Source organism: Micropterus salmoides, unplaced genomic scaffold, assembly GCF_014851395.1.
Source record: "Micropterus salmoides isolate LMB-PRFRI ecotype aquatic unplaced genomic scaffold, ASM1485139v1 Ms_hic_scaffold_10, whole genome shotgun sequence".
Lineage (NCBI taxonomy): Eukaryota > Metazoa > Chordata > Actinopteri > Centrarchiformes > Centrarchidae > Micropterus > Micropterus salmoides.
Genome location: NW_024040041.1, coordinates 4,586,336 through 4,611,399, shown reverse-complemented (window position 1 = coordinate 4,611,399; position 25,064 = coordinate 4,586,336). Strand labels below are relative to the sequence as shown.

The 25,064-nt window shown below is 41.7% G+C and overlaps 1 protein-coding gene across 1 annotated transcript in view; it reads left to right on the top strand.

Annotated features, from left to right (window-relative positions):
- The window catches only part of LOC119882248 (carbonic anhydrase-related protein 10-like), a 121,698-nt gene extending 105,911 nt beyond the window's left edge, over positions 1-15,787 (top strand). Inside the window, exons 4-9 of the mRNA XM_038692241.1 lie at positions 217-402; positions 1,377-1,472; positions 1,698-1,770; positions 5,170-5,324; positions 9,083-9,257; positions 13,938-15,787. Of these exons, the coding sequence (XP_038548169.1) occupies positions 217-402; positions 1,377-1,472; positions 1,698-1,770; positions 5,170-5,324; positions 9,083-9,257; positions 13,938-13,960 (708 nt within the window). The 3' untranslated portion in view covers positions 13,961-15,787. The remainder of the gene's footprint in view (positions 1-216; positions 403-1,376; positions 1,473-1,697; positions 1,771-5,169; positions 5,325-9,082; positions 9,258-13,937) is intronic.
- Positions 15,788-25,064: the final 9,277 nt, after the last annotated feature.

Here is a 25,064-nt window from a genome sequence, read left to right as displayed (position 1 = left end):
AGTTTTTGACTTTAGCCGGATTCTGTCTTAAGTTCTGAAAATAAGACTTTAAAGGGAAGCACAGATTAAGAGCACAGAAGCCATCCTCACACAAGAAAAGTACCGTTAGCAAGTGTAAAATTCCAGTTGTTTTCCTGCTCGTGTTAAGAACGGTGTTATTTGAGTAGTAATAAAATTATAATTGATGTCTGTTCTTCCCTGTCTGTTTCTCTGTAGATGGGAGGCACCATGTACAACACGGGGAAGCATGTGTCCCTGCGGCCAGACAAAGCCCACCTGGTGAACATCTCCGGGGGCCCGCTGGGTTACAGCTACAGGCTGGAGGAGGTCCGCCTCCATTTTGGGAGCGAGGACTCCCAGGGTTCAGAGCACCTCCTCAACGGACAGGGCTTTCCTGGAGAGGTAGGAGACAAGACAAAGATAACTGGATTGAAAACACGATATTGTGTAGGACACAACACATGTGTACACTGATACACACACACACACACACACACACACACACAAAATGTATATGAACATATCTACATAAGCAACAGAGCACTGAATACTAACATGCTGATTAGATAATTGCTGATAGCAGAGACACTGGCACGCTTATTATGATTAATGACTACATGATTGTTATCTCACGTAAACACACACATGCAACTGTGCATAAAACCAAAAACTGCACACACAACACAGACACAGGTTAAGTTATTTTGAAACAGTTTTCATTTGTGAGCAATCTTGTTCTCTAAGCTCATCTCAAAGCTGTCTTATCCACATTGAAATTAATTCAAACCAGTTTATCAAAATTGGAAAAGCAAGTGTTTTTGTGTCTTTGTGCAGATTCCCTGGGCTTCTCTGTCTTTACCTAGTCTGTGATCACAATATTGCAGTATTGTTCTGTAAATCCACTCTGTCCAGAGAGACACGGAGAGATGTTAAAAAGGAGGCTGTTCACTTTTTAGAAGCTTCTCCGTCTTGTTATGCAGATTGGGTTTGTGGATTAAATCTGTCAGAGATGTCCTGGAGGAAGAAGTGATCCCAGTCAGAATTCACTAGACCTTTTCCAGCCAACGGACTGTAACTAAAGGATGAGGCGAATTTGATGAAGTCTATTAATAAACAGAATCTAGAAAACAGTCCAGCTGGGCTGAACACTCTGGGTATACCGTTCCAGAAAACAGTGGCGTTGTCTCCATGAATCAGTGGGGAACTGACCCAGACCTGACGTGCATACATTAATTTTCCAAAAAGATATCTGAACAACAGGGACTCGTGCACAACCAGAGCCCAAATAGAATTAGACCTAACTGGGATTTTTTTTTTTTACACATTTCCAAACCATAATTCAAACTGTAAAGTAATGCTTTGTGTCTCTCTTTCAGGTCCAGCTGATCCATTATAACCAGGATCTGTACGCCAACTACACTGAGGCAGCTAAGAGCCCCCATGGCATCGCTGTGGTCTCCATCTTCATTAAGGTCAGCATGTCCTTTTGGGAAACACAGTGAAGAACCAATCGGAAGGTTTGATGAACTCACTCATAACATGCACAACTTCTCAGCTGCAAGGACAAGTACAGGAAAATAACTTCTCTGTTTCAGTCCTTAGGCCACTACACGTGTTTTACTGCGTGTGTGCGTATGTGTGCTGTACTGTGCTTTGTGATGAATATTTGATCCCCCTCTGTCTTTGTCATCCCTCAGCTCTCTGAAAACTCCAATGCCTTCCTCAACCGCATGCTCAATAGAGACACCATCACCAGAATCAACTACAGACGTAAGACACACAGACTCTCTCTCTCTTTCTCACAATCATACACACGCATCATACACACGCACTGCATTCACCTGTGTTTTCTCCCTAGACAAGCAAATTCTACTTCAAGCATCTACAGGCCTGCATCTTGTTCTGCTGTAAATAACTTATTACACTTCCCCATAATATGCTGATTATAGAAAACTCTTTGGTCTGACCAGCATCCTTTCTTCTCCGTCCAAAAAGCCCTTGGTGTCAGACTGGGTCCTCATTGGCTGTCACACATCTCTATATACAATAAATTCTCATTACTGTTTTTTCTTTCATCTCTGTGCACTGTACACGTCTATATTCTTCCTTAAGCGCTCTCTGAATGATTTGAAATCTGTTGCACTTCATGATGAATCACAAATTTCATCATTGTCCTCCATCAAAGGAGGTTATGTTTTCAGTCCCAAATGTTTGTGTGTCTGCAGGGTATCTCAAAACCGTGTTGACATATTTGAATTTTAGCAAAGTGGTGGAAAGTTAGACCGTGACTTGTTATGGCTTATGACTTGGTACCGCAATTTAGAAAAGACAGCCTGTGATCAATCCTCTTTCACGGTTAAAGTAGTGGGGAAGTGGAATTCCGTACCCACAAACATTGGAAATCAGGAGTTTTGCAGTGTTTAAAGCCAGCTTAGAGCTTTGGCTAAAGTCAGCATAACTGTGTCACCACCAATGTTTGGATTGTATTTCTTGGATGTATTATACTGATTTGATCATCTTAGGCCTAGTCCACACGTACACGGGCATTTTTATACATGTCTACATGAAAACGCAAAAACATTCTGTCAAGCGCTGTTAAGAGCATGCCAAACCAACAGGCGATGATATAACCCTAACCGTAAAGCCATGTTGGCCAATCGGAGCCTAATATAATCGTAAATAAAGCAGGCAGTTGCGCGCACTCTGACGTCGCAAGGCAAAAACTCAGGACAACACTGCAACTGGAGTTTCCTAAAATCTTCACCCTGGCAGGAGTTTTCAAAAAGGTCCGGTTTCAGTGACCTGATCCTGCGTTTCTGTGTGGACGAACGGCCAAGCCATGTAGTAGAAGTTACGGTTTTGAAAATACCCGGGGACGTGTGGACAGGGCCTTACACTGATGGACATACTGTGATGTTGTACTATTGTATGTAGTCTACTTGTTGGTTTGTGGTTGTTGTGATTGTTTTTATTGTTTTGTCTACCTGACCATGGACAACAGATGCATATTAGCTGCTAGCTAACTCTGGTGCACTTCCTTTTAATTGTGCACTGTCCCAACAAAAATAAACAGTAAATGAAAAATTATCAGGTGAGTCAGTTTTAGAGGGGATGTGATGCAGGCTTGGATACGTGACTTTCTTTAAATATCTCTTTATAGATTCTTACAGTTTAACAATTTAAGTAAAGTTTCTTTGTATAATGTAACCTAATATGAACCACAAGGCCCTTTTTTAACCATGCATAATTGGTAGGCCACTCGATCTGTGTGGAAGTCTCCATCTGCTATTTTGGTTCATGTAGGTGCAGTAATGCAAGGGACACATCACTGGTCTCACAGCTCTGACGCAGCTGAGCCAATCAGAGTGGAGCATGGCAGCAACATCTCAACAACTAGACGGGGCTTCACCAGGAAATCATGTTGTTGTTGTTGTCTGGAGAGTGCAGAGCGGCACGACGTGAACACACGGCGCCACAAATCAGTTAATTAGTGCAATGATGGCAGAAATAAATGAAATACATTACGAAGATATGATGTAACCATTTACAACATGAAATACAGTAGAATAGTAGAATTATAACTAAAACAGCGTCTAAAACATTATTTTAAGAATAAAACATGAGGCGCTGATTTAAAGTTGGAAAGAAGACTGTGGATAAATTAACAGGATTAATGAGCCCCAGTAATCTGGTGTCTCTTGCATAAACAGCAGAATACAGAGTTATAACAGACCAGCCTGGTGTCTGTGTGTGTGGTTACTTTGTTGCAGGGTGGTGTCATTTTCACGTGATTTAAAGAAGTAAACATAGCACGCTGACACGGCAGATTATCGACACAACTGCAGCTAAAGCCAATTTCAAGTCGTTGCACCGCCACAAAAATAGGGCCCTTAGGGTCTACAGCCATGCTAGCAGCTCTGTGAGGTTGCACAGCGGTGCTTTTAGCTAAATGCTAACATCAGCATGCTCACAATGACAATGCTAACATGCTGATCTTTGTTTAGCATGTTGACATTTGATAATTAGCACTAAACACAACGTTTAGCTGAGGCTGATGGGAATGTCATCATAAACCAAAGTATTGGACAATTTGAAATTTTGGCCAGATGATGGCACTAGATGAAAGGTCAGGGGATCCCCAAAGGTAAAACAATTCATCATGGATGTCTCTACAAAATGTCATGGCAATGCATCTAAAATAGTTTTGTTCTGAATAATTTCAGTCTGAGGTGGACCGACTGAATGACTGACAGACCGACACTGCCATCTCTAGAGCCACACCGCTAGTATTGCTAAAAACGTTTGAGGTCTTAAACTTAACACACTAATTTCTTCTTTCTCTTGTGGACAGTTCATTCTCGATAATGGGAGATCTGTGGTAGCTGTGCTCTACATACTACAACACTACACATCACCCCTCACACACATATACACACATATACACACACATATACACACACACCAGTGGTTTCCTTCAGCAAGAATGCATTCTTAATTTGATAATAAATAAAAAAAATCAGTGCAAGATCTGTTTTCCAACCTCTGTTGCAAAGATGTACGGCCCTCTGGAGAATTCCTTCCTGTTAATGGGGCTAAACATAGCAGAAGCACAACGACACACACACACACACACACAGAAACTTGTTTTTGTCACTTAGGAGGATATTGCGTTGACTTATAAATTCTCTGGAGACGCACACTAACCTAAACCAAGAAGCAAGCCCTAACCTTAAAACTGAACGGTTTAGCCGGTGGGAACTAGCAGTTTTTCCGTAAATGGGAGGTGAGGCCCTGTTAAGTGACTGCGGGAACAGAGTTTTGGCCCTAATTAATACAAGAGCACACACTCTCTCTGTGCTCCAACATGTTTATGTTTTTTTCTCAGGCAAATCTTTCCTTTTAATTGGTCCAAACATTATAGATTCATAACCTGATGAAGTGTTTTACATAAACCACACACACACACACACACACACACACACACACACACACACACACACACACACACACACACACGCACGCACGCAGTAGTATTCGTCTCTCTTTTCCTTTGACAGTGTGTTCCTGTTAATGGGTCTGAACATAACGCACTTTCACACAACACACTGCATCGCCTTAACACTCTCTCTCACTCTCTCCTTCTCGCCTTCTATTTCTTCTTCTCTCTAGATGATGCTTTCTTGTTGATGGGGCTGAACATAGCAGACCTTTACCCTGACACTACACGTTACATCACCTATGAGGGCTCCATCACCATCCCTCCCTGCTATGAGACGTCCACGTGGATACTAATCAACAAGCCTGTCTACGTGACACAGATGCAGGTACATGAGTGGAGAATAAGTAAAAGTGATATGGGGACAACAACACACATTCTGTTGATTGGGACAGAAATGTAATAACCTATACCCTCTCCTGCACAGGGTGCAAACAGCTTTGAATTGCAAATTAGGCCTTCATAACCTGTAACAGAAAGCATCTACCTTTCCCAAAGAGGTTTAGAGAAAAGTGGCTGTAACGGTAATGTAATGAAATGCAGTGAATACAGAGCACACAGAACCATCCAGATGTTAAATTGCATCCTCTTTTTTCTGTCAGACAGTCTCAAGATAAAAAAACACACAGTTCAATTTCTTCATCTGTATCTTTTAAACCGTAAGAACGGGGTCGATTTAGTGGGTGACTGAGTAAAAAAACATCATCATCTGCAAGCAGTCACAGTGACACAACTGGTAATCTACACTTCATGCCGTTGCTGGGTTCCGACCAGAGAGCCTTTTTTTTTCACTGAAGAGCAGCTGGATAGATCAGATTCACACCCCAGCTCTTCAAATCAAGCAGCTCAATGTCAGAGTGCAACACATTACGGCGTAGCTCCGCACTCACCTGCATGCATCAATGTAATCAATTCCCACAAACCATCTGCTGTGTACTCTCACTTTATTTACTCCCGCTCTCAATCCTTTGTTCTCACTTATCTGTCAACCAACTGGGATCTCTCTTTCTTCTTCCTTCCATTTTCTTGCGTTGTCTTTCATCCCTCTTTTACTAGTCTGTTTTGTTCCGGGGTTTTTTTTATATTATAATTTTTGCTTCTCCATCTTACTTTCTTGGCCTTTTACCCTTTCTCCCGTTCCCTGTACATAACTTCATCCCTCTTTTATTCTTCCTTCTACACCAACCCATTCTCACCGCTGACTCGTCACATATGGACGCATGGTCAAGACCCATCGGCGTCAGTTTGTGACGCACTGGGGAGCCCTGTAGCATCAGTTTTAGACGGTAAAGGCAGGTATGTGATATTTAACAGAAAAGACTGAGTAAGGAGGTGGTTGTGGTGGATGGAGGGCCAGAATTCTGACTGAATCAGGAGAGCGGTGTTGGTGTCGTGTGTAAAACAAAAAGTCAATATTTAAATATTTTTATTTAAGTTAGGCGAGTTATGTAAATTGCATAAGTTACGCAAGTGACGTAAGTTAGCTTATGTGTTAACTGACCTACGTAGTTATTTTAACCCAAACCATGATCTTTTCCTAACCTAAGCAAGTACTTTTTGTGCCTAAACCTAACCAAACTGCAACGTTTCACGCTAGCGTTTTATTTTGAAAGTATAACCGGACCTTGCATATATTTTGTTGCTAATTTTACCGGACATTGTATCTTTGTTGTTGCTAAGCGTTGTTAACTTAACCGTGGAGCCATAGACGTCTAAAAATTACGCTAAAGGGGTACCCAGGGCGTTTAAAAAGCAACGACAAAGGGCCTTGACCAAGCGTCCATATGTGACGAGTCGGGAGTCGTTGTTGTCTACACCGACTTAAGTGATATATACAGCTTTCATTTGTTAAAAGGGGAACTCCACCAATTGTTCAAGCATGTTTACAGGTCTTGTGAAGTCTGACAAATTGCCACAAGTGATGAAACCTGAGTCAGCGTCGGGTTTTGACAAGCAAAACAAAAGAAAACGTCGGTAGCGCTGGTTCTTCTGCATCGATTTTAGTAGATTTTGTAACTGTGAGAGTGCAATGCTAAATCTGTGGAGTAATCTTTTAACCCTTAGATGCTAGTTTAAAAAAAGACATGTCGGAATCAGTAGTATTTTGTTAATACTAATTATATGCTCTCATCATCTTTTGGCAAAAATCAAACAAGAAACATTTGCATTTCAGACTTCCTGTGTACGTGGTCATTGCACACTGGTAGCCTATATTGCATTTTACACAATAGTTTACTTAATATTCAACATTAACTTGGGCAGATGAGACATTCTTTTCACTTGGCCCTGTATTCTTTACTCCTGTGGCAACACCACACCTCCTTGTTGCTTCAGTGATCTGGGTTGACAGTCAGCTTTCTCAGATGTGGTCTGCTGTGATCATTAAGTGATACCAGCTCGGAACATCACAGAGCTGTCTTTCTCAGAAACATTCTTCCCATCCAATCAAAATGTGGCAGAAGCAACTCTGACAGAGCCAGCTAACATTAGCTAACAACCTGCTTACCTATTTGAAGGTGGCCTTCTGGGTAAACGTGTAGTCTGGCGGGTTTGTTAGGGGAAAGTAAATCTCTCCTGTGTGTGTGTGTGTGTGTGTAGAAGTACCAGCATGTGCCACAGCCGTAGTAAAATTAAGCTACAGTAGTCAACAGAAAGTGGTTCAGAAAAGCTTAAGTTTCCAGTAGAGTAATTGTTAAAAGGGCCGTTAAGTGTGTTCCCTTTTTTAAGCAACTTTACAACATCTCACAACCCTTCTACATAGCAGAATTGCCTGGACTCTAATAGCTAGTTACCAACTATGAGCCACACTAAAGCAAACTGAATTTGCCTACAAAACCTAAAGGTCTCCCAGCTATTGTTTGGAGCTGCAAAGCTGGCAGCATAACTGTAGGTGTAGATGTTAGTTTCAGTCCCTGTGTACTGTTGATTCAGAATTACTTTGACACTGTTGTTACTCTAGCTAACAGGCACTGTTTGTGATTTGTATGGACAGCATCTCAAGCAGCTGAATGTAAAGTAGCTGCAATCAGAGTAGGCAACTCAGAGTCTCAAGCCATGGTACTCTGCATGACAACGGTGCACCCCCTTCAGGTTGGGAATGAGTTGTTGCCCCAAGTCAAGGGGTATGCCTATGGTATGGCTCACAGGTGAGGGTAAGAGTGAGATCCACAGGCCGATCGGTTTAACATCTGCTGAAATGTTGGCGTTGTGTAGGGAATACATGAGTAAAGGTTTAAAGCTAGGGTAGGCAATGTTGGAGAACCAGCAAGAGACAGCAAGATTTTGAAAGTATCCAACAATCCATGGTTGTTCATCCACAGTGTGTGCATGGGCAGAGTGGGTTAGGTAGATGATTGGCTGTGCTTTTTACAGTCCTGTGACAATCACAGATAACGGATTTCTTTTCATTTTGTTAGAGGATCCAAATTTTTGATTGCTGTCGGGATCTAAAGTAAATTTTCACAAATACAACAAAAAATGCTTCTGAAATAAATTGCCTACCCCAGCTTTAATAGCAAATGCTAACGGAAGTTTCAACATGTTAGCATAACTAGCTTTCAGCCCCATTCACACCAGCCTCTGTGGAAGCTTGGTCTGGATTTTCTGAAATTTTTAGGCTAACGTTAGCAGCTCTCCCTCGCTCCTTATTGGATTTGGGGAAGTTTAGACTCCAGCAACCACAGCCAAACGCCAAGGATAGCATACAGGTAGCCAAAAACATTTTCTCTTGTAACTTTAAAATACCATAATATCAGCATATGTCTAACCTCTGTTTTGCTGAGCTAAATAGGCTGTCAGAATTGGCCGAGTGACAGACAGATTTAGGACCCAAATGCAAGACACTGGAGAGTGCTAGTACAGTTTGTCAGGTTTATTGCAAGTAAAGGCAAAAACTCACTCTTACAGGCAGAAGTGGCAGGCAAGTCAAAGTCAAAACTAAGGCAGTTGCCTCTTGACCTAAAAGAACTGAGCTGAATCAAATTGTTTATGTCAATGTGAATTCAACCGCACAAGCTTAACTCAAATAAATTCTAACAATCTCAGCCTCCACCCATTCTTCTTTCCACCCCACTTGTCCTCCACCAGATGCACTCCCTGCGCCTTCTCAGCCAGAACGAGCCCTACAAGATCTTCATGAGTATGAGCGACAACACCCGGCCCACCCAGCCACTGCTGCAGCGCTGCATCCGAACCAATATCAACTTCAGCAAGCAGGGCCGCGACTGCCCCAACAACCGTGCCCTCCGCCCACAGTACAGAGGTAATATGGAGGAGGAGAGGGGGAGCCAGAGGGAGAGTAGTGGGGGGTAGCAGTGTTGTTTATGCATGAATAAATAAAATATTATATTCTGCCAGCAATGAATGCCAAGTATGATTTTGCTTCTTTTTTTTTTTCTTTTCTACGCTGTCTGTCCCTTTAAAGCTAATTAGAGCAGTTTTTACATGCTTGTGCCAAGACTGGATATATTTTTAAGTCAGTTTTGCCAAACCTCTCAGGCTCATGGACCCCATCCACTTCCTTATAAACAACCAGGAACATTTTCATAAACCCAGTGGAGTTAATGAATCACAGTTATGTCATGTTTAGCAAATGTTTTCTTCTATCTCATTTACGTTTTGAAAGTTACACTCAAGAAAACCATTAACAGCGTGTTAATGGCTCCTCAGCAAGCAGCTGCATTAGGAGGGGTGTGTTGCTTCAGGTACCACTAAGACAATGAAATGCTCTGCTGACACAGATTGAAGCAACATATTTTTTTAATTAGACAAATGTTCAAAATTTACAAAAGAAATGTTGCAAATTTGGTGAAAGCAGCGCAGGGATGGCCAGTTTGAATAATAGATCCATGAAATCTGCACAGCAGTTTATAGTATGTTAGTACTGGATATTACAACTTGGGACAATTAAAAGTTTAGGTTTATTATTCAATGTGAATATGTTTGAACCATATGGAATGTGCCCATTCAATCATTTTAATTTCACAAAGCCACCCATTTCGGCGATCTAGTTCTTTCAGTCATGACCCAGCCTTCATGACCATGGGTGAGAGTAGGAGCAAAAATTGACCGGTAGGTCAAGATCTTTGCCTTCCAGCTCAGCTTTTTTTTTTGTCACAGCTGTGCGGTAGAGCAAATTCAGTACCGCCTCCGCTGCTCCGATCCTCCGACCAATCTCCGGCTTCATTGTCCCTTTACTCACTCACAAGTTACTTGAACTCCCTCAGTGTGCACTTTATTTGTTTTTCCCGCTGAGAACTACAACCTCAGACTTCGAGGTGCTAATCCCCATCCCAGTTGCTTCACACCATACTCCCCAGCACCTGCCACAATATCCCCAGATCCACAAAAACACATGCCGACCGGTTGGGCAAACTCCTAGCATACCTCCAGGAATCTTGCGAAAGTGAAGAGCTGGTCCGTTGTTCCACAACCAGGACGCAATCCGAATTGTTCCTCTTCAATCCGAGGTTCACATATCAGCTGAAACCCTCCTCTCCAGCACCTTGGAGTAGACTTTACCAGTGAGGCTGAGAAGTTTGATACCCCTGTAAATGGCACGCACTCTCTGGTCCCCCTTTTTGAACAGTGGAACCACCTCCCCGGTTTGCCACTCCTTGGGCACTGTACCTGACTTCCACGCAATGTCAGGTTTAAAAACCCACTTGTGTGTAAATTCTTTGTAACTACAAGTATACAATTAAAAAAATAAGAAAGTATGTAAAACTGAGCAAATGCAGGAAATGAGCAGAAACCTCAATCGTTAAACTTTACATTTCATGTCGCTACTCACTGCCATCAGAACACAAGAGGGCCATTGCTTAATTTTCAAAATGAAATCAGTCCCTTTAAATGTGATAATTGTGGACAAGATAAATTAAATATAATTATTATTATAAATAAATATTTATGTGTAATCCTGAATTTGAAATAGGTTTCGGTCAGTAGTGAGCGACTGGTAGAAGTACAGAGATCCAGCTGATCATTAAAGCTCCCTGGAGCAGGGAAGGAAGGTTGACTGAGCATGGCTCTATGTCAGCAGTGTCTTGACAATGGGAAAATAGAGAATGAAACAGAGAGGGAGATCTGCTGTGAGCACAAGAAGGGTGAGACACATATGAAAATAAAAAGATGCTTATGTGTGGGAGTGTATTGTCTCTTTGTACAGGTTTAAATCTGGGAGTGTGTAGGTGAGCTGGTTGGCGTTAAAGAAAGTTGGTACATCACACACACACACACACACACCAAACGTGGAAGCATTACGCAGAGTGTGTGGGAGTCGTCATATCCTCTCAGTGCTCTGTGCTCTCCAAATATCTTTGTTATCGATCCGGCCGAGCTCAGCGTGCTCTCCACAACATCAAATGGATTCCGCAGCCTCTGCTTCCCTTTGATAATGGCTTGTTACAATACAGAGCCCCAACAGGAGTTTCTGTATTCACGGTCAAAGAGCAGAGAGAACACAGTTTCGTAGAGATGTCTGAGCCAACACTATTAGACTTTATGAAACAAAAGACAAAGAGCAGAAAATGTAGACAGACAGATAGAGAACAAACACAGGCTGTACAGTCCTGCAGGACACTTGCAGCAATAACATGTGGAACTAATTAAAGGTTAGCTGAACAAGACTTTGATGTAAAAATAGTTAAGATAAGATATAACTTTATTAATCCCCCGTAGGGGAAATTTCGGTTGATATAGCAGCACAAAGGAACATAAAAGAACTGATGCAGTATTGTAGAAGTATTAACACACTATTTACACTATACAATCAATAATAAGTATTTACAACCAGATAAATGTTTGAAATTAAATTAAGTCAGGAATAGTCTCTCAGTTCGGTGCTGTGGTGTTGTGGAACCTGATGGCTGCGGCACAAATTAGCCTACAAAGGTGCTTAAAGGCTCGGGGCTGGATGAGTCTGTGGCTGAAGGAGCTCCTGAGCTGCCTCAGCTCAGCGCTGAGAGGATGAGAGGGGTTGTCCATGATGGTTTTCAGCTTCCCTCTCATCCTCCTCTCAGTCACTACCTCCACACTGTCCAGCTCCATCCCCACCACAGAGCTGGCTTTCCTCACCAGCTTGCCCAGTTTGATGGCGCCACAATTCCCGATGCCACCTCCCCAGCACACCACAGTGAAGAAGATGACACTGGCTACTACAGACTGAAAGAACATCCATGGCAGCCTGGTGCACATATTAAAGGACCTGAGCCTCCTCAGAAAGAACAGCCTGTCCTGTCCTTTCCTGTAGAGGGCCCTGGTGCTGTCTGTTCAGTCCAGTCTATTGTTGAGGTGCACCCCCAGAAACTCGTAGGTGTCCACCATCTCTACTCCCTCACTGCTTATTACAACAGGGGTGTGGAGCCTCTTGCTGCATCTGAAGTCCACCACCAGCTCCTTGGTTTTTCCTGTGTTGAGCTGGAGGTGGTTGCTAAAGTAAATGTGTTAGATTGGGGAGAGGACATAATATTAGGCAACATGACTGTATCTCTGATGTTAGCCACTGATCATTAGCAAATGTAGATAATAGCTCAGTACTTACAGACATAGAAACATATTCCAAAACAATTGGACCTATCATAGAGCTACAGCTGGGCTAATGGCAGTTGTACTTGCATGGAGTTGCACATTTCGTCTTGGTCACAAATGTAACATTACAAAGACTGTTTAGCACTCAGTTGTTCTACATTATGCCTAGGGTTAATTGGGACCTTCTGTATTGTAAACACTGCAGACACAAAAAAAATAACTAAATAACTAAACATAGCTCTGAGCTGTATTGGCAGTTCAGTTGCTAGCCCTCACGTGCAGGCAAAGCAGGCGAACATTACTGCATTCTCACTGGAAGTGATGACGGCAGGTGATGAAACACCAGCCCAGAGAGCTGAGATAACTCTGAAATAAAACGGTGACTGATCTAGAGCCAAAATTGGGAAGCACCCAGGTACAGAGAAGTGAAGTGAGAGAAGGAGAGAAGGTGCACGGAGACAGCAGAGAGACACTCGCTGCCAATGAGAGGATCCCTGGTGGGAAATAAACAAATGGATTCCTCTATTGGCTAGAGTTATTTTCAATATCTCTCTTGCTCCTTCACAGACTTATTCACTCTGAATTTCTCCTCTTTCTCATTCAGTTTATTCTTCTCTTACTCACTGCCATTGATTTCCACTCTGTACCTCCAGTCCCTCTAGTTGTGTCTTGTTTTCTCTATTAGTTAAATTGTTTGCAGCAGGGTCTTTGACACACAACGAATCCCTCATCTGTTGCTCTTCTTCAGGTTTCTTCTGTTTTTTCCATATCTGAGTCAGGGTCTGATGTCAGAGCGTGCCGTATGCTGTACAGATTCCAAAAGGCCCTTCAGGGGAATAAAACGGACTTGACTTAACTTACAGACATCTAACAGCATCTTTGGAAAGCAGCTGCCAACATCAAACTTGAAAAGAGAAATTCCAATTCCTGGACCATCTCCATACAACTTTAATTCTATACAGCGTGTACTACATACTAATCCTCAGTGTTCCATTTTAGGTGTTAGTAGACGAAACAATTACACAGTTTACACAACTGCCAATTAAATTTCATGAAGAGAAAGGAACAGTTTTTAATGCGTTGCATTTTGGGAATATAGTGTCAATCAGCACACTCAAAAATGGATGGTGTGTAGCCTGTACATAATTTCATAATCATCACTTTCCTACTGTGAACGCACTGCATACTCATAACCTGCTTAGAGTTAGTAAAGAGTATGGAAGTGGGACACCATTTTAGTCTTTTTTCTCCTTTACCTTTGTCTCTCATTATCCTTTCTCATGCACACATTCTGTTTCTCACTTTGTCTGTCTCTTCACCACTTTTGAAACCTGAGGCACCCCTTTGTTCTGTTTTATTCCACACCGCTTATTCTTTCTATACTAATTATTCCCTCTTCTCTTCTCTTCCTCAGTGAATCAGTGGCTCCTGAAGTAGAAGATAAAAAGATGTTAAGCAGCAGCGCCCCGAGAGGAGAGGCAGGATTCATTCAAGTCTATTTCACACTGCCAAATCCAGCTGAAGAATCCAGTGACCGCCTGAGCCTGCCGATTGATCTGAACTGAATGGACATCTTAACTAAACTGATCTCAGCTAAACTTGACTGAACAAACTCCAAACACTCTGCTGTGTTGGCCTTCTACATATCTACAATTTAATCCCAACACATGGGCCAGCACAGCAAGGGTACAGACCTGACTTTGAGTCCAAAGTGTGAAATAGATCATAAGGACTCTGATGTCTACACTGTACTGTGGGTTTATTCGTTGTATTAACTAACAAAGACTGGAGATATAAAGACTCTGATGTTATCTAAAGACGACGGCTGTGATCGTCGCTGGTCCACATTCATATTCTGGCTACAGAAGGCGGTTATGAAAATGATCATCCACTGACTGGAGGAATTCTTACATTTCCATTGATGGTCTGAACCCCCGGCAACAAAGAAACACTCAGCTGTGGTATGATGAGAGATGTAAAAATCTGCTGCTTCTGCTATCAAATAGTAACTAAAGAAGGTAATTTACAAAGAGAATGTGAAATGTGTGAATTAGGTTACATAGCTGAAGGGGGAGAAACAGAAGGAGGGACTGCAACTCTGACATTTTACAGACCTGAACAGATGGAGTCACTGGAGACTGGAAAGGGATAGGTCACTCATTTTGCATGATTTTACAGTAGTCCACTTGTCTTTAAGGTATCCTATTAGAAGGTGGTGACAGAATTCAGCTTGCATCAGGTCCCTGCTTTGCACAGCGACATAAAGTGCAACCACAACAGCTAACACTCACTAAAATGTTCAGTCAAAATTGTTTAAAGGACTAATTCTACAAAGCCAGCCCCCCATCCCCAGCAGTGATTGTCCAAACATAGCTTAGTAACCACAACTAGGCACAGCAGGCCTGCAAAGCCTTCCTAAAATTATTTTGATGATTAAAACTTCTGTTGAAAGACAATTGTTGATCCTGTAAAGTCATGAATTAGAATTGTGCTCAAAGCAACCATGCAATTTCAAAATGTAAAAAATCAGCGTGTCTGAAGTATTACAGATGCCCTGTGGAGTTTTCTTGTAAACGAAGGTTATCTATACATTCAGTGTTTTTGACCCTTGATGTCTACTAAACGTGTTGAGTGCCGATTTTTTAAAATATTTTAAAACCTGCATTGTTTACATCCATGCTTGCTTGTTCTTCACTGCCTTTCCTGGCAGATTGCTGTGTTTCATGGTGCATCCACTGGCAGAAATGTGTAGCGCTTCATGCGCTTGCTCATCCTCGGGGACACACTCATAGAAGAAATACTCATAGTGCTATTAGTGGTCACAAACTCCACAGGGTACCTGTCACTAACAGCAGCTGTTCACAGTATAGGTCTTCACAGGTCCGTGCGCCACGGGATAAGAGCTGATGGAGAGTCTGTTTGGATTCATTCAGGTATGAGACACAGAGTCCCTGAATGTAATCTGAACCTGGGCTGACTTGGGTTTCTAGTGAGGTCTCAGTTACTTAGAAATGAGTGGACCAGTGAAGACCTCCAGTACACAGTGAACCTGTGGAATTTCAAAGTGACACTTGTGTAAAATGGGTGACCTACAGTATATGTATCTTATGGATGGACATCGTGGATCAACACCAACGCAACACTGGTCATTAGCTTGTTTTTTGTTTGTTTGCTGTGATGTAGTATCTCATGAAGGGAACAAATGCTGGGTCTTTCTCTTTGTTTGATTTTCAAAATGTAACTAATAAATAGATGGAACTGTAATGAGGGTGATCGTATGTTGCCTGTAGTAAGACGCATGATACACTTTGAGTGGTACTGTAGATAGAGTTTCGATTACCTGGATGTCCTTGGAAATTCATACCTTTTTGGTCAAAAATTAATGCTCTGTCATTGTATGCTGAAAATTTTGGACAAGAAGTGGCAACAACTCAAGAAATCTCATCAAAAAAGAATATAACTGCGAATACTTTGGTAAAACTAGTGACAGCTACATTTTAAAATGTATTTGGTAATGTTGAAATTGTAGCTTTTATATAATCTCTGCAGGTCTGTCTTCTGTCACACCACATCTGTGGAGTATCTTTGTAAATATACCTGTAGTAAACAGCTAAGGATGTGGCAAATGGAAGCTAAACTGGATCATGAGCATTAGCAATGATAGCCTTTAGAGTTAAACAGAAAATGTAAGCAAGAAGTGAACTTTCACATGAATAATTAGCCTACCAACACCTGGCTAGCGTTGCAATATGAAGTACTTACTAATCTGGTTATTTAATTGGCGTCAAATGAGGTTTAACATTTACACAGTTTCTCTTGGCTGGTCCTCAGTATTAAAGACACATTAGGCATGGAATGTGCTAATGCCAAGTTCAACAGCTTAACTTGCAAAATAAATAGTAAAGTAACATAAAAATGATAAAACTTACAGGTTCCAAATTTGAAGTTTGATCGATCCTTCCTTGAGCTTCAGTTTTTTTTTTTCAGAGCAAATCCTGGAATCTACTGGTGTTTTCCAGTTATTGTGGGGACATTTCCATCAAAATAAAGTTAATCCTCTGTATTCATTTCATTTCCTTGGATGGTGGGAGTAGATGAAGACTTTTGTGTTGGTTCTTGCATACAAACAACAGAGAAATTGCTGTTCTTCTTTGCTTGCTTCTACATCTTTGTGTTACCAGGGTCTTTTCAATTCAATTCAATTCAATTTTATTTATATAGCGCCAAATCACAACAACAGTTATCTCACAGCGCTTTTCATAAAAGAGCAGGTCTAGACCGTACTCTGTGATGCTATTTACAGAAGCCCAACAGTTCCCACCAAGAGCAAGCACTAGGCGACAGAGGCAAGGAAAAACTTCCTTTTAAGAGGCAGAAACCTCGAGCAGAACCATGGCTCAGGGTGGGCGGCCATCTGCCTCGACCGGTTGGGGTGAGAGAGAGAGAGAGAGAGAGAGAGAGAGAAAGAGAGTGAAAGAGAGAGAGAGAGAGAAGAGAGAGAGAGAGAGAGAGAGAGGGATGTAAGGAGAGAGAGAGGGGAGGGAGGCAGCCTACACAATATACACACAGAGGTACAGACAGCGAAGGTAATGTTGCTATAAACTAAATGAAAAATGGTACAGATATTTATAATAGTGTTAATGGTAACCATCGTAATGTTAATGATTATAATAACAATAAGACTAGCAACAATAGTCGTTGCAGTAGAGGGTGTCGAGCAGGAACACGGGGGCAGCAGGCGACCCGCAGCCACAGATCCAGACTCCACAGCTCCAGAGCCAGAAAACCTGCAGGAAGTGATAGGAGGAGAGAGGAGAGGGACGAGAAAGCACAAGACTACCAGAAAGGGGAGAAGTTGTGTTAGTAACATGCAATAATGGGATAAGGTTGCATACAGAGGGAGAGAAAGTAGAGGAGAGAGGAGCTCAGTGCATCATGGGAAATCCCCCGGCAGTCTAGGCCTATAGCAGCATAACTAAGGGATGGTTCAGGACTACCTGAGCCAGCCCTAACTATAAGCTTTATCAAAGAGGAAAGTCTTAAGCCTACTCTTAAATGTGGAGATGGTGTCTGCCTCCTGAACCCAAACTGGAACCTGGTTCCACAGTAGAGGAGCTTGATAGCAGAACGCTCTGGCTCCTAGTCTACTTTTGGAGACTCTAGGAACCACAAGTAACCCTGCATTCTGGGAGCGCAGTGCTCTGGTGGGGTAGTAAGGTACTATGAGCTCTTTAAGATAAGATGGTGATTGACCATTAAGAGCTTTGTAGGTAAGAAGCATGATTTTAAATTCTATTCTGGATTTTACTGGAAGCCAATGCAAAGAAGCTAAAACAGGAGAAATGTGATCTCTTTTCCTGGTTCCTGTCAGAACACGTGCTGCAGCATTCTGGATCAGCTGAAGAGTCTTAATGGACTTTTTCGAGCAGCCTGATAATAAGGAATTGCAGTAATCCAGCCTAGAAGTAACAAATGCATGGACTAGTTTTTCTGCATCATTTTTAGACAGGATGTTCCTGATTTTCGCAATATTACGTAGGTGAAAAAAGGCGGTCCTTGAAATTTGCTTAATGTGGGACTTAAACGACATGTCCTGATCAAAGATAACTCCAAGATTCCTCACAGTGGTGCTGGAGGCCAAGGCGATGCCATCCAGGGAAACTATATCTTTAGATAATGCGTCACGGAGGTGCTTAGGCCCCAGAACAATAACTTCAGTTTTATCTGAGTTTAACATAAGAAAATTACAGCTCATCCAGGTTTTAACATCCTGAAGGCACATTTGAAGTTTAGCTAACTGATGAGTTTCATCTGGCTTGATCGATAGATATAACTGAGTATCATCTGCATAACAATGAAAGCATATGGAATGTTTCCTGATAATATTGCCTAAAGGAAGCATATATAAAGTGAAGAGGATTGGTCCAAGGACAGATCCTTGAGGAACTCCATGAGTAACTTTGGCGTGCATGGAGGACTCATCGTTAACATGTACAAACTGAAATCGATCTGATAAATAGGACTTAAACCAGCTTAGAGCGGTTCCTTTAATGCCAATGAAATATTCCAGTCTCTGCAATAGGATCTGATGGTCAATGGTATCAAATGCAGCACTAAGATCTAATAAAACCAGTACAGAGACAAGTCCTTTGTCTGATGCAATAAGGAGGTCATTAGTAATTTTCACCAGTGCTGTCTCTGTGCTATGATGAGCTCTAAATCCTGACTGAAAATCCTCAAATAAACTATTGCTCTGTAGAAAGTCACACAGCTGTTTAGCAACTGCTTTCTCCAGAACCTTAGAGAGAAATGGAAGGTTAGATATAGGTCTATAGTTTGATAAAACATCCGGATCAAGTTTGGGCTTTTTCAGAAGAGGTTTAATTACAGCTACTTTAAAGTACTGTGGTACATAGCCTGTTGATAAAGATAGATTGATCATATCTAGTATAGAGGTGCTGACTAAGGGTAAAACATCTTTAAGCAGCCTAGTCGGGATGGGGTCTAAGAGGCAGGTTGATGGTTTAGATGAAGAAATTATTGAAGTTAGTTGGTAAAGATTGAGGGAAGCAAAACAGTCTAAACATGTATCTGGTTCTACAGCTGTTTCTAAGGTTCCTGAGTTAAGAGATAAGTCGGTGCCAATTGAGGGCAGGTCTTGGTGAATTTTGTCTCTAATAGCTAGAATTTTATCATTAAAGAAGCTCATGAAATCGTAACTACTGAGAGCTATGGGAATACTTGGCTCAATAGAGCTGTGACTCTCTGTCAGCCTGGCTACAGTGCTGAAAAGAAACCTGGGGTTGTTCCTATTTTCCTCTATTAATGACGAGTAGTACGCTGCTCTGGCATTACGGAGGGCCTTCCTATAAGTTTTAAGACTATCTTGCCAAATTAAACGAGAATTTTCCACTTTGGTGGAACGCCAATTCCTCTCAAGTTTCCGTGATATTTGCTTTAATTTGAGAGTTTCAGTATTATACCATGGAGCTAACCGTCTTTGTTTTAGTATTTTCTTTTTTAGAGGGGCTACAGAGTCGAGTGTCATTCGCAGCGAGCCTGCAGCACTATCAACAAGATGATCGATTTGGGAGGGACTGAAATTAGCAAAGGAGTCCTCCGTTACTTTGTGACTAGATAATGTATTTAGAGCTGATGGAATCGCATCCTTAAATTTAGCTATAGCACTATCAGACAGACATCTTGTATAGAAATTTTTGCCCAATGGCGAGTAGTTCAGCAATACAAACTCAAAAGTTATCAAACAGTGGTCGGATAAAGAGGGATTCTGTGGGAACACCACTAAATGTTCAATTTCAATACCATACACCAAAACAAGGTCAAGGGTGTGGTTAAAACAGTGAGTCGGTTCATGAACACTCTGAGAGAAGCCGATGGAATCTAACAAAGAGATAAACGCAGTACTGAAGCTGTCATTCTCAGCATCTACATGAATATTAAAATCCCCTACAATAATAACTTTGTCCGTTTTAAGGACTAAAGTTGACAAAAACTCTGCAAATTCAGATAAGAATTCAGAATACGGGCCAGGTGCTCGGTACACTATAACAAAAAGAATTGGTTGCAGTGATTTCCAACTTGGGTGCGAAAGACTAAGAACAAGACTTTCAAATGAGTTATAGTTTAGTTTAGGTTTAGAGCTGATTAATAGGCTAGAGTCGAAGATAGCTGCAACTCCACCTCCTCGGCCTGTGCCTCGAGGAATGTGAGTATTAATATGACTGGGAGGGGTGGATTCATTTAGGCTAACATATTCTCCATCACCCAGCCAGGTTTCAGTAAGACCAAATAAATCAATATCATAATCTGATATTAGTTCATTTACTAGTACACCTTTAGAAGAGAGAGATCTGATGTTTAAGAGTCCACATTTAACTCTCCTATTTGTTTGCACTATTGCTCTTGTGGTTTTAATTTTTATAAGGTTTTTATGCACAGCTCCTCTTCTGTTTACCTTTTTAAATAATTTCGATGGTCGGGGGACAGACACCGTCACTATAGGGTTTTCACTAAGTAACTCCTGAAATGGAGGAGCAGAGAAGTGTGTTAGACTGCGACTCTGCGTAGGGTTTTGGGTGGGTAACTGCTGAAAAAGAAGGGCAGAGAAGTGTGTTAAACTGCGACTCTGCCTCCTGGTCTCAACTCTGGGTTGTCATGGATTTGGTCCACTAATAAACTTGGCCAGATTTCTAGAAATGAGAGCTGCTCCTTCCCAAGTGGGATGGATGCCGTCTCTCCGGATCAGACCAGGTCTTCCCCAGAAAGTCTGCCAATGATCAACAAAGCCCACATCGTTTGCTGGACACCACCTCGACAACCAGCGGCGGAATGACGACATGCGGCTATACATGTCATCACTGGTCAGATTTGGCAGGGGTCCAGAGAAAACTACGGTGTCCGACATTGTTTTTGCATATGTACACACCGACTCAACATTAATCTTAGTGACCTCCGATTGGCGTAACCGGGAGTCATTACCGCCGACGTGAATAACAATCTTACTGTATTTACGTTTATCCTTAGCCAGCAGTTTCAAATAAGACTCAATGTCGCCCGCTCTGGCCCCAGGGATGCACTTAACTATGGCCGCTGGCTTCGCTAAATTCACGTTTCTCAAAATGGAGCTGCCAATGATCAGAGTTGGTTTCTCAGCGGGTGTGTCGCTGAGTGGGGAAAATCTGTTAGAAACGTGAACAGGTTGATGATGCCCCGTGGACTTTGAATGCTTACTATTCCTCCTTCGGACAGTCACCCAGCCCCCCTTTCCTGGCTGCACAGGGGATGCCGGAGGACGGCTACCAGAGGCTAACTCAGGCCGTTCCGCACCGACTACCGGGGACTGGCTAGCTACAGTAGCTAAAGACTGATCTACCAAGGTGCGGAGCCGGACTTCTAACTCACTGAGCCTCGCCTCCATGTCTATAAATAAACTACACTTATTACATGTACCATTACCGCTAAAGGAGGCAGAGGAGTAACTAAACATCTGACACACCGAGCAGGAGAAAGTAGGAGAGAGAGAGGGAGAAGGAGAAGCCATCGCTAGCTGCTAAGCTAAAGTCGCTAACGGCTAAGCTAAAGTACTGTAGCGTCAGTTACCAAAACTTTAGAACAACTATGAGATTGAACAGCAGTCACTAAAAGATGGAAAGAACTGTGAGTGCTTAGGCAAAATTACTGTAAAGAATAAGTGTTTAGCGAACAGTTGGCCGCTGTAATCAAACAAATGTAACTGTTATTTAGCGAGAGCAGCACAACACGGTACCAACATACAAGCACCGGAAACGGAAATGAGTCGACACGCTTACCGCAATACGTCAGCACGTTCCTCCAAGTCTTGCGTTAGCAAGGAAATAATGCCAGACGGCAAGGAACATTCACTCTGTATTCACTATTCACTCTTCATTCTCTTCCACTCTGAGTGGGGCAATGGCCCCTTGCACCCCCTAGTTCCAAAGCCCAATGCCAGCACCCTGTGGGTAGCTCGCTGCCATCAGTGTTTTTAGTGTGTCCATGAATGAGTTGCAAAAACCTTGAAAGGCAGTTTGGATAAACTACTTTTATGCACAACATAAATGTAGTCATTTAGAGAAGTGGTCGGCAATAGGCGGCCTGCAGGCCAGAGCTGGACCACCAGCAATAATATCTGACCCTGACCTTACTTGCTAAGAGTTAGATGAGAAGATTGATCAATCAATCTTTATTTATATAGCACTTTTCATACAAATACATGTAACACAAAGTGCATCACGCTACAGAGCCATTTAAAAACAATAGTTTAAAAGCAACAATAATGTAATAGTATCACCCCATGTCACGCCCCTCAGCCCAACCCTCCAAACACTAAACATGAAACACTAAAACCCCGGGACCCCAGAAGAAAAAGCCCGAGAGAAGGAGCCCAAGATCCCAAAGCCCCAGCACCAAAGGATGGCCAGAACGAGCCCCCCCCCCATCCCCCCAAATGTTCATCCGCTGTCCGCTGAGAACTGTAACGATGGGTCACTCGCACCCATTCCACACACATAGCTTGAAACTCAAATTTGCTATGAGGAAACACAAGAAGCAGGGAATTGTATTAAAATAAAATAAAAATACCACTCTTAAGTCTGTATGGTAAATATGAAGCTACTGTATAACCCATGCTATGCCAAAACTCCCGTATTTCAAGGCCATCTCACAGCACCCACCTGTTTTGTTGTTTCTCCCAGGAAACTGCTGTAAACTGCACAACCCTCAAACTTTATTATGAATTTGAAATCTTAATACATGGATCCAAGTTGGCTGATGTCACCAAAGTCAACAGATCGAGTATGAAACACAATCCACACACTATATACAATTTAAACCCATCTGTCGCCGCAACCCGGCAACCCACAGTCCAACCCAAGGAGCATGTGCACAGCTGCTGTGTGCAGGCAGAAGGGCCAGCTAACTTAATGTTAGCTGCTGTCAACATGTCAGGGCAGGACGGCGTTCCATCTAAGAAATCTAAATACACCTGCAAATCAAAGCAGAGTTGGACCAGTTTCAACTAGACTGTCCATCACTGCCAATATGCGTTCACTTAATAATCAAAAAAATTAAGATCAACTGTGCTTTGATAGTTTCAGGGGCCATATGGTACAAAAACACATGCAACACTAAAATGAAAAAAGGAAAGAAAAGCAGTAGAAAGGTTTCAGGCCACATCTGCTGCTATACATCAAGGCAGAAGCAACTTTTGTCTAGGTTACATAAGTACGTCCCATTGCGCTAGGTGAGAACTGCTGCCCTGGAAGGCTACCTATATAAACACAAAGGAAAACCCACATTATGTAACTGATCGCTCCAGTACTCTCTCAGAATCACACTCACTTTTGCTCAGTTGTTACCATGTGCTGGTTGTATTTGCATGATTTGCCAGGAAATGTGCAGGATAAACTTACAGCACAGAAAGAGAATTTAGATAAGGTTTAGGACCTTATCTTATTATCTTGGCTGCAACAATTAATCAATTAGTTGTTATTCGATTTTTGAGTAGCTTGCCCAACACTGCTTCTCAATGAGCTTAATATTTCTGGGTTATGGACAAAACAAGACATTTTTTAGCTTTGGGGAGACAGCATTTTCTGACATTTTATAGATCAAGCAACTAATCAGTTAATCTAGAAGATAATGGACAGATCAATCGACAATGAAAATAGTTGCAACCGTAGTCCTGTGTGTGTGGAAAAGTGCAGTTCTGCAAAACAATGAAACCAGGATGTGTCTTATGCTGGAGATGCTCTCCATATTATATATTGCTGTTGAGAAATGTTGATGGGTTGTCAGGTTGTCCTGGTTCATGCTGCCAGTGAAGTAAATAATACATCCAAGTTCAGCTTACATGTTTGGCTAAAGACATTTCACTCTGTGAGATGGCCGGATACCAAGGTGATGTAAAAAGCACATCATCTTTTCTGTAGTTCCAGGATGATGTGGATAGAAAACTTATTAAAAATGCTCCACTATTCCTTATACTGTTCACTGTATTATTTGGTGGAAAGAAACAAATGGTGTAATATAGCGGTAATTGATAACAAAATAGTGTGAATTTGCAATACACAGAGGCCTAGGGCAGCCTTGTTTTTCTTTCACAGCTATCCACCACAGTTGGTGGCGGTATCACACAAAGAAGTGTAGAAAACTGCAAAAACAGTAAAGAAGACTGGATATAAGCAATGAACAATGTAAAATATTTAAAAGATCCACTTTGCATGTGTTTTTTGAGGAGCAAAATGCAATCAACATGAATTTTGGTGAGAGACACTGAATGTAACTTTTGTTTGCTTTTAGAAAACTCTACAGAGCGCCTTTTATTTAAGCTATACACCAGTATCTTACGTCACTGCCCTGTAAGGATGATGGTAAGTAAGACACTAATTCTACTTCGTGGAAATAGACAAAATACATTTATTACAAATAAATAATAAATAATAATAAATGTTCAACTTAGATTGGCTTAATGATATAAAAATAGACAATTTTAAATAAAATCAACCAACTTAAAGGACTCTTATCCATGTACTAAACCAAAAAATGAAAAGAAACTAAATTGTCCATTCTTCAGTTCCTATTAATACCTAGTGGTTTTATTCCCTTGAAGAAATTTAATTCAGTTCTGTCAATAGTCAATTGTCTGTCAATAGTCATTAAATTGATCAAAAATATTATAGTTTATATTACCATCATCCTAAAAAAGATATTTTCCTTTCTTTTTCCTTGAACTATTCACAATGTCAGTCATTTGTCTGTGTGTATGCGTGTGTGTGTGTGCGTGTGCACGTGTGTGTGTGTGTGTGCATGGGGGTTTTATCTCATAGTTATTCATCACTCTCATTACTAATTTAAATGTTCACTAAACCAGAACTCAAAGTTTGTTAGCAACCAGTAAAATAGAATCCCACAAGACAAACGTTTCTGAAGCAATAAAACTGCAGGGTTTCTCTTACACGCTACATGTTTCTCCTCAGTCATGAAAATGAACACAACGTAAAGC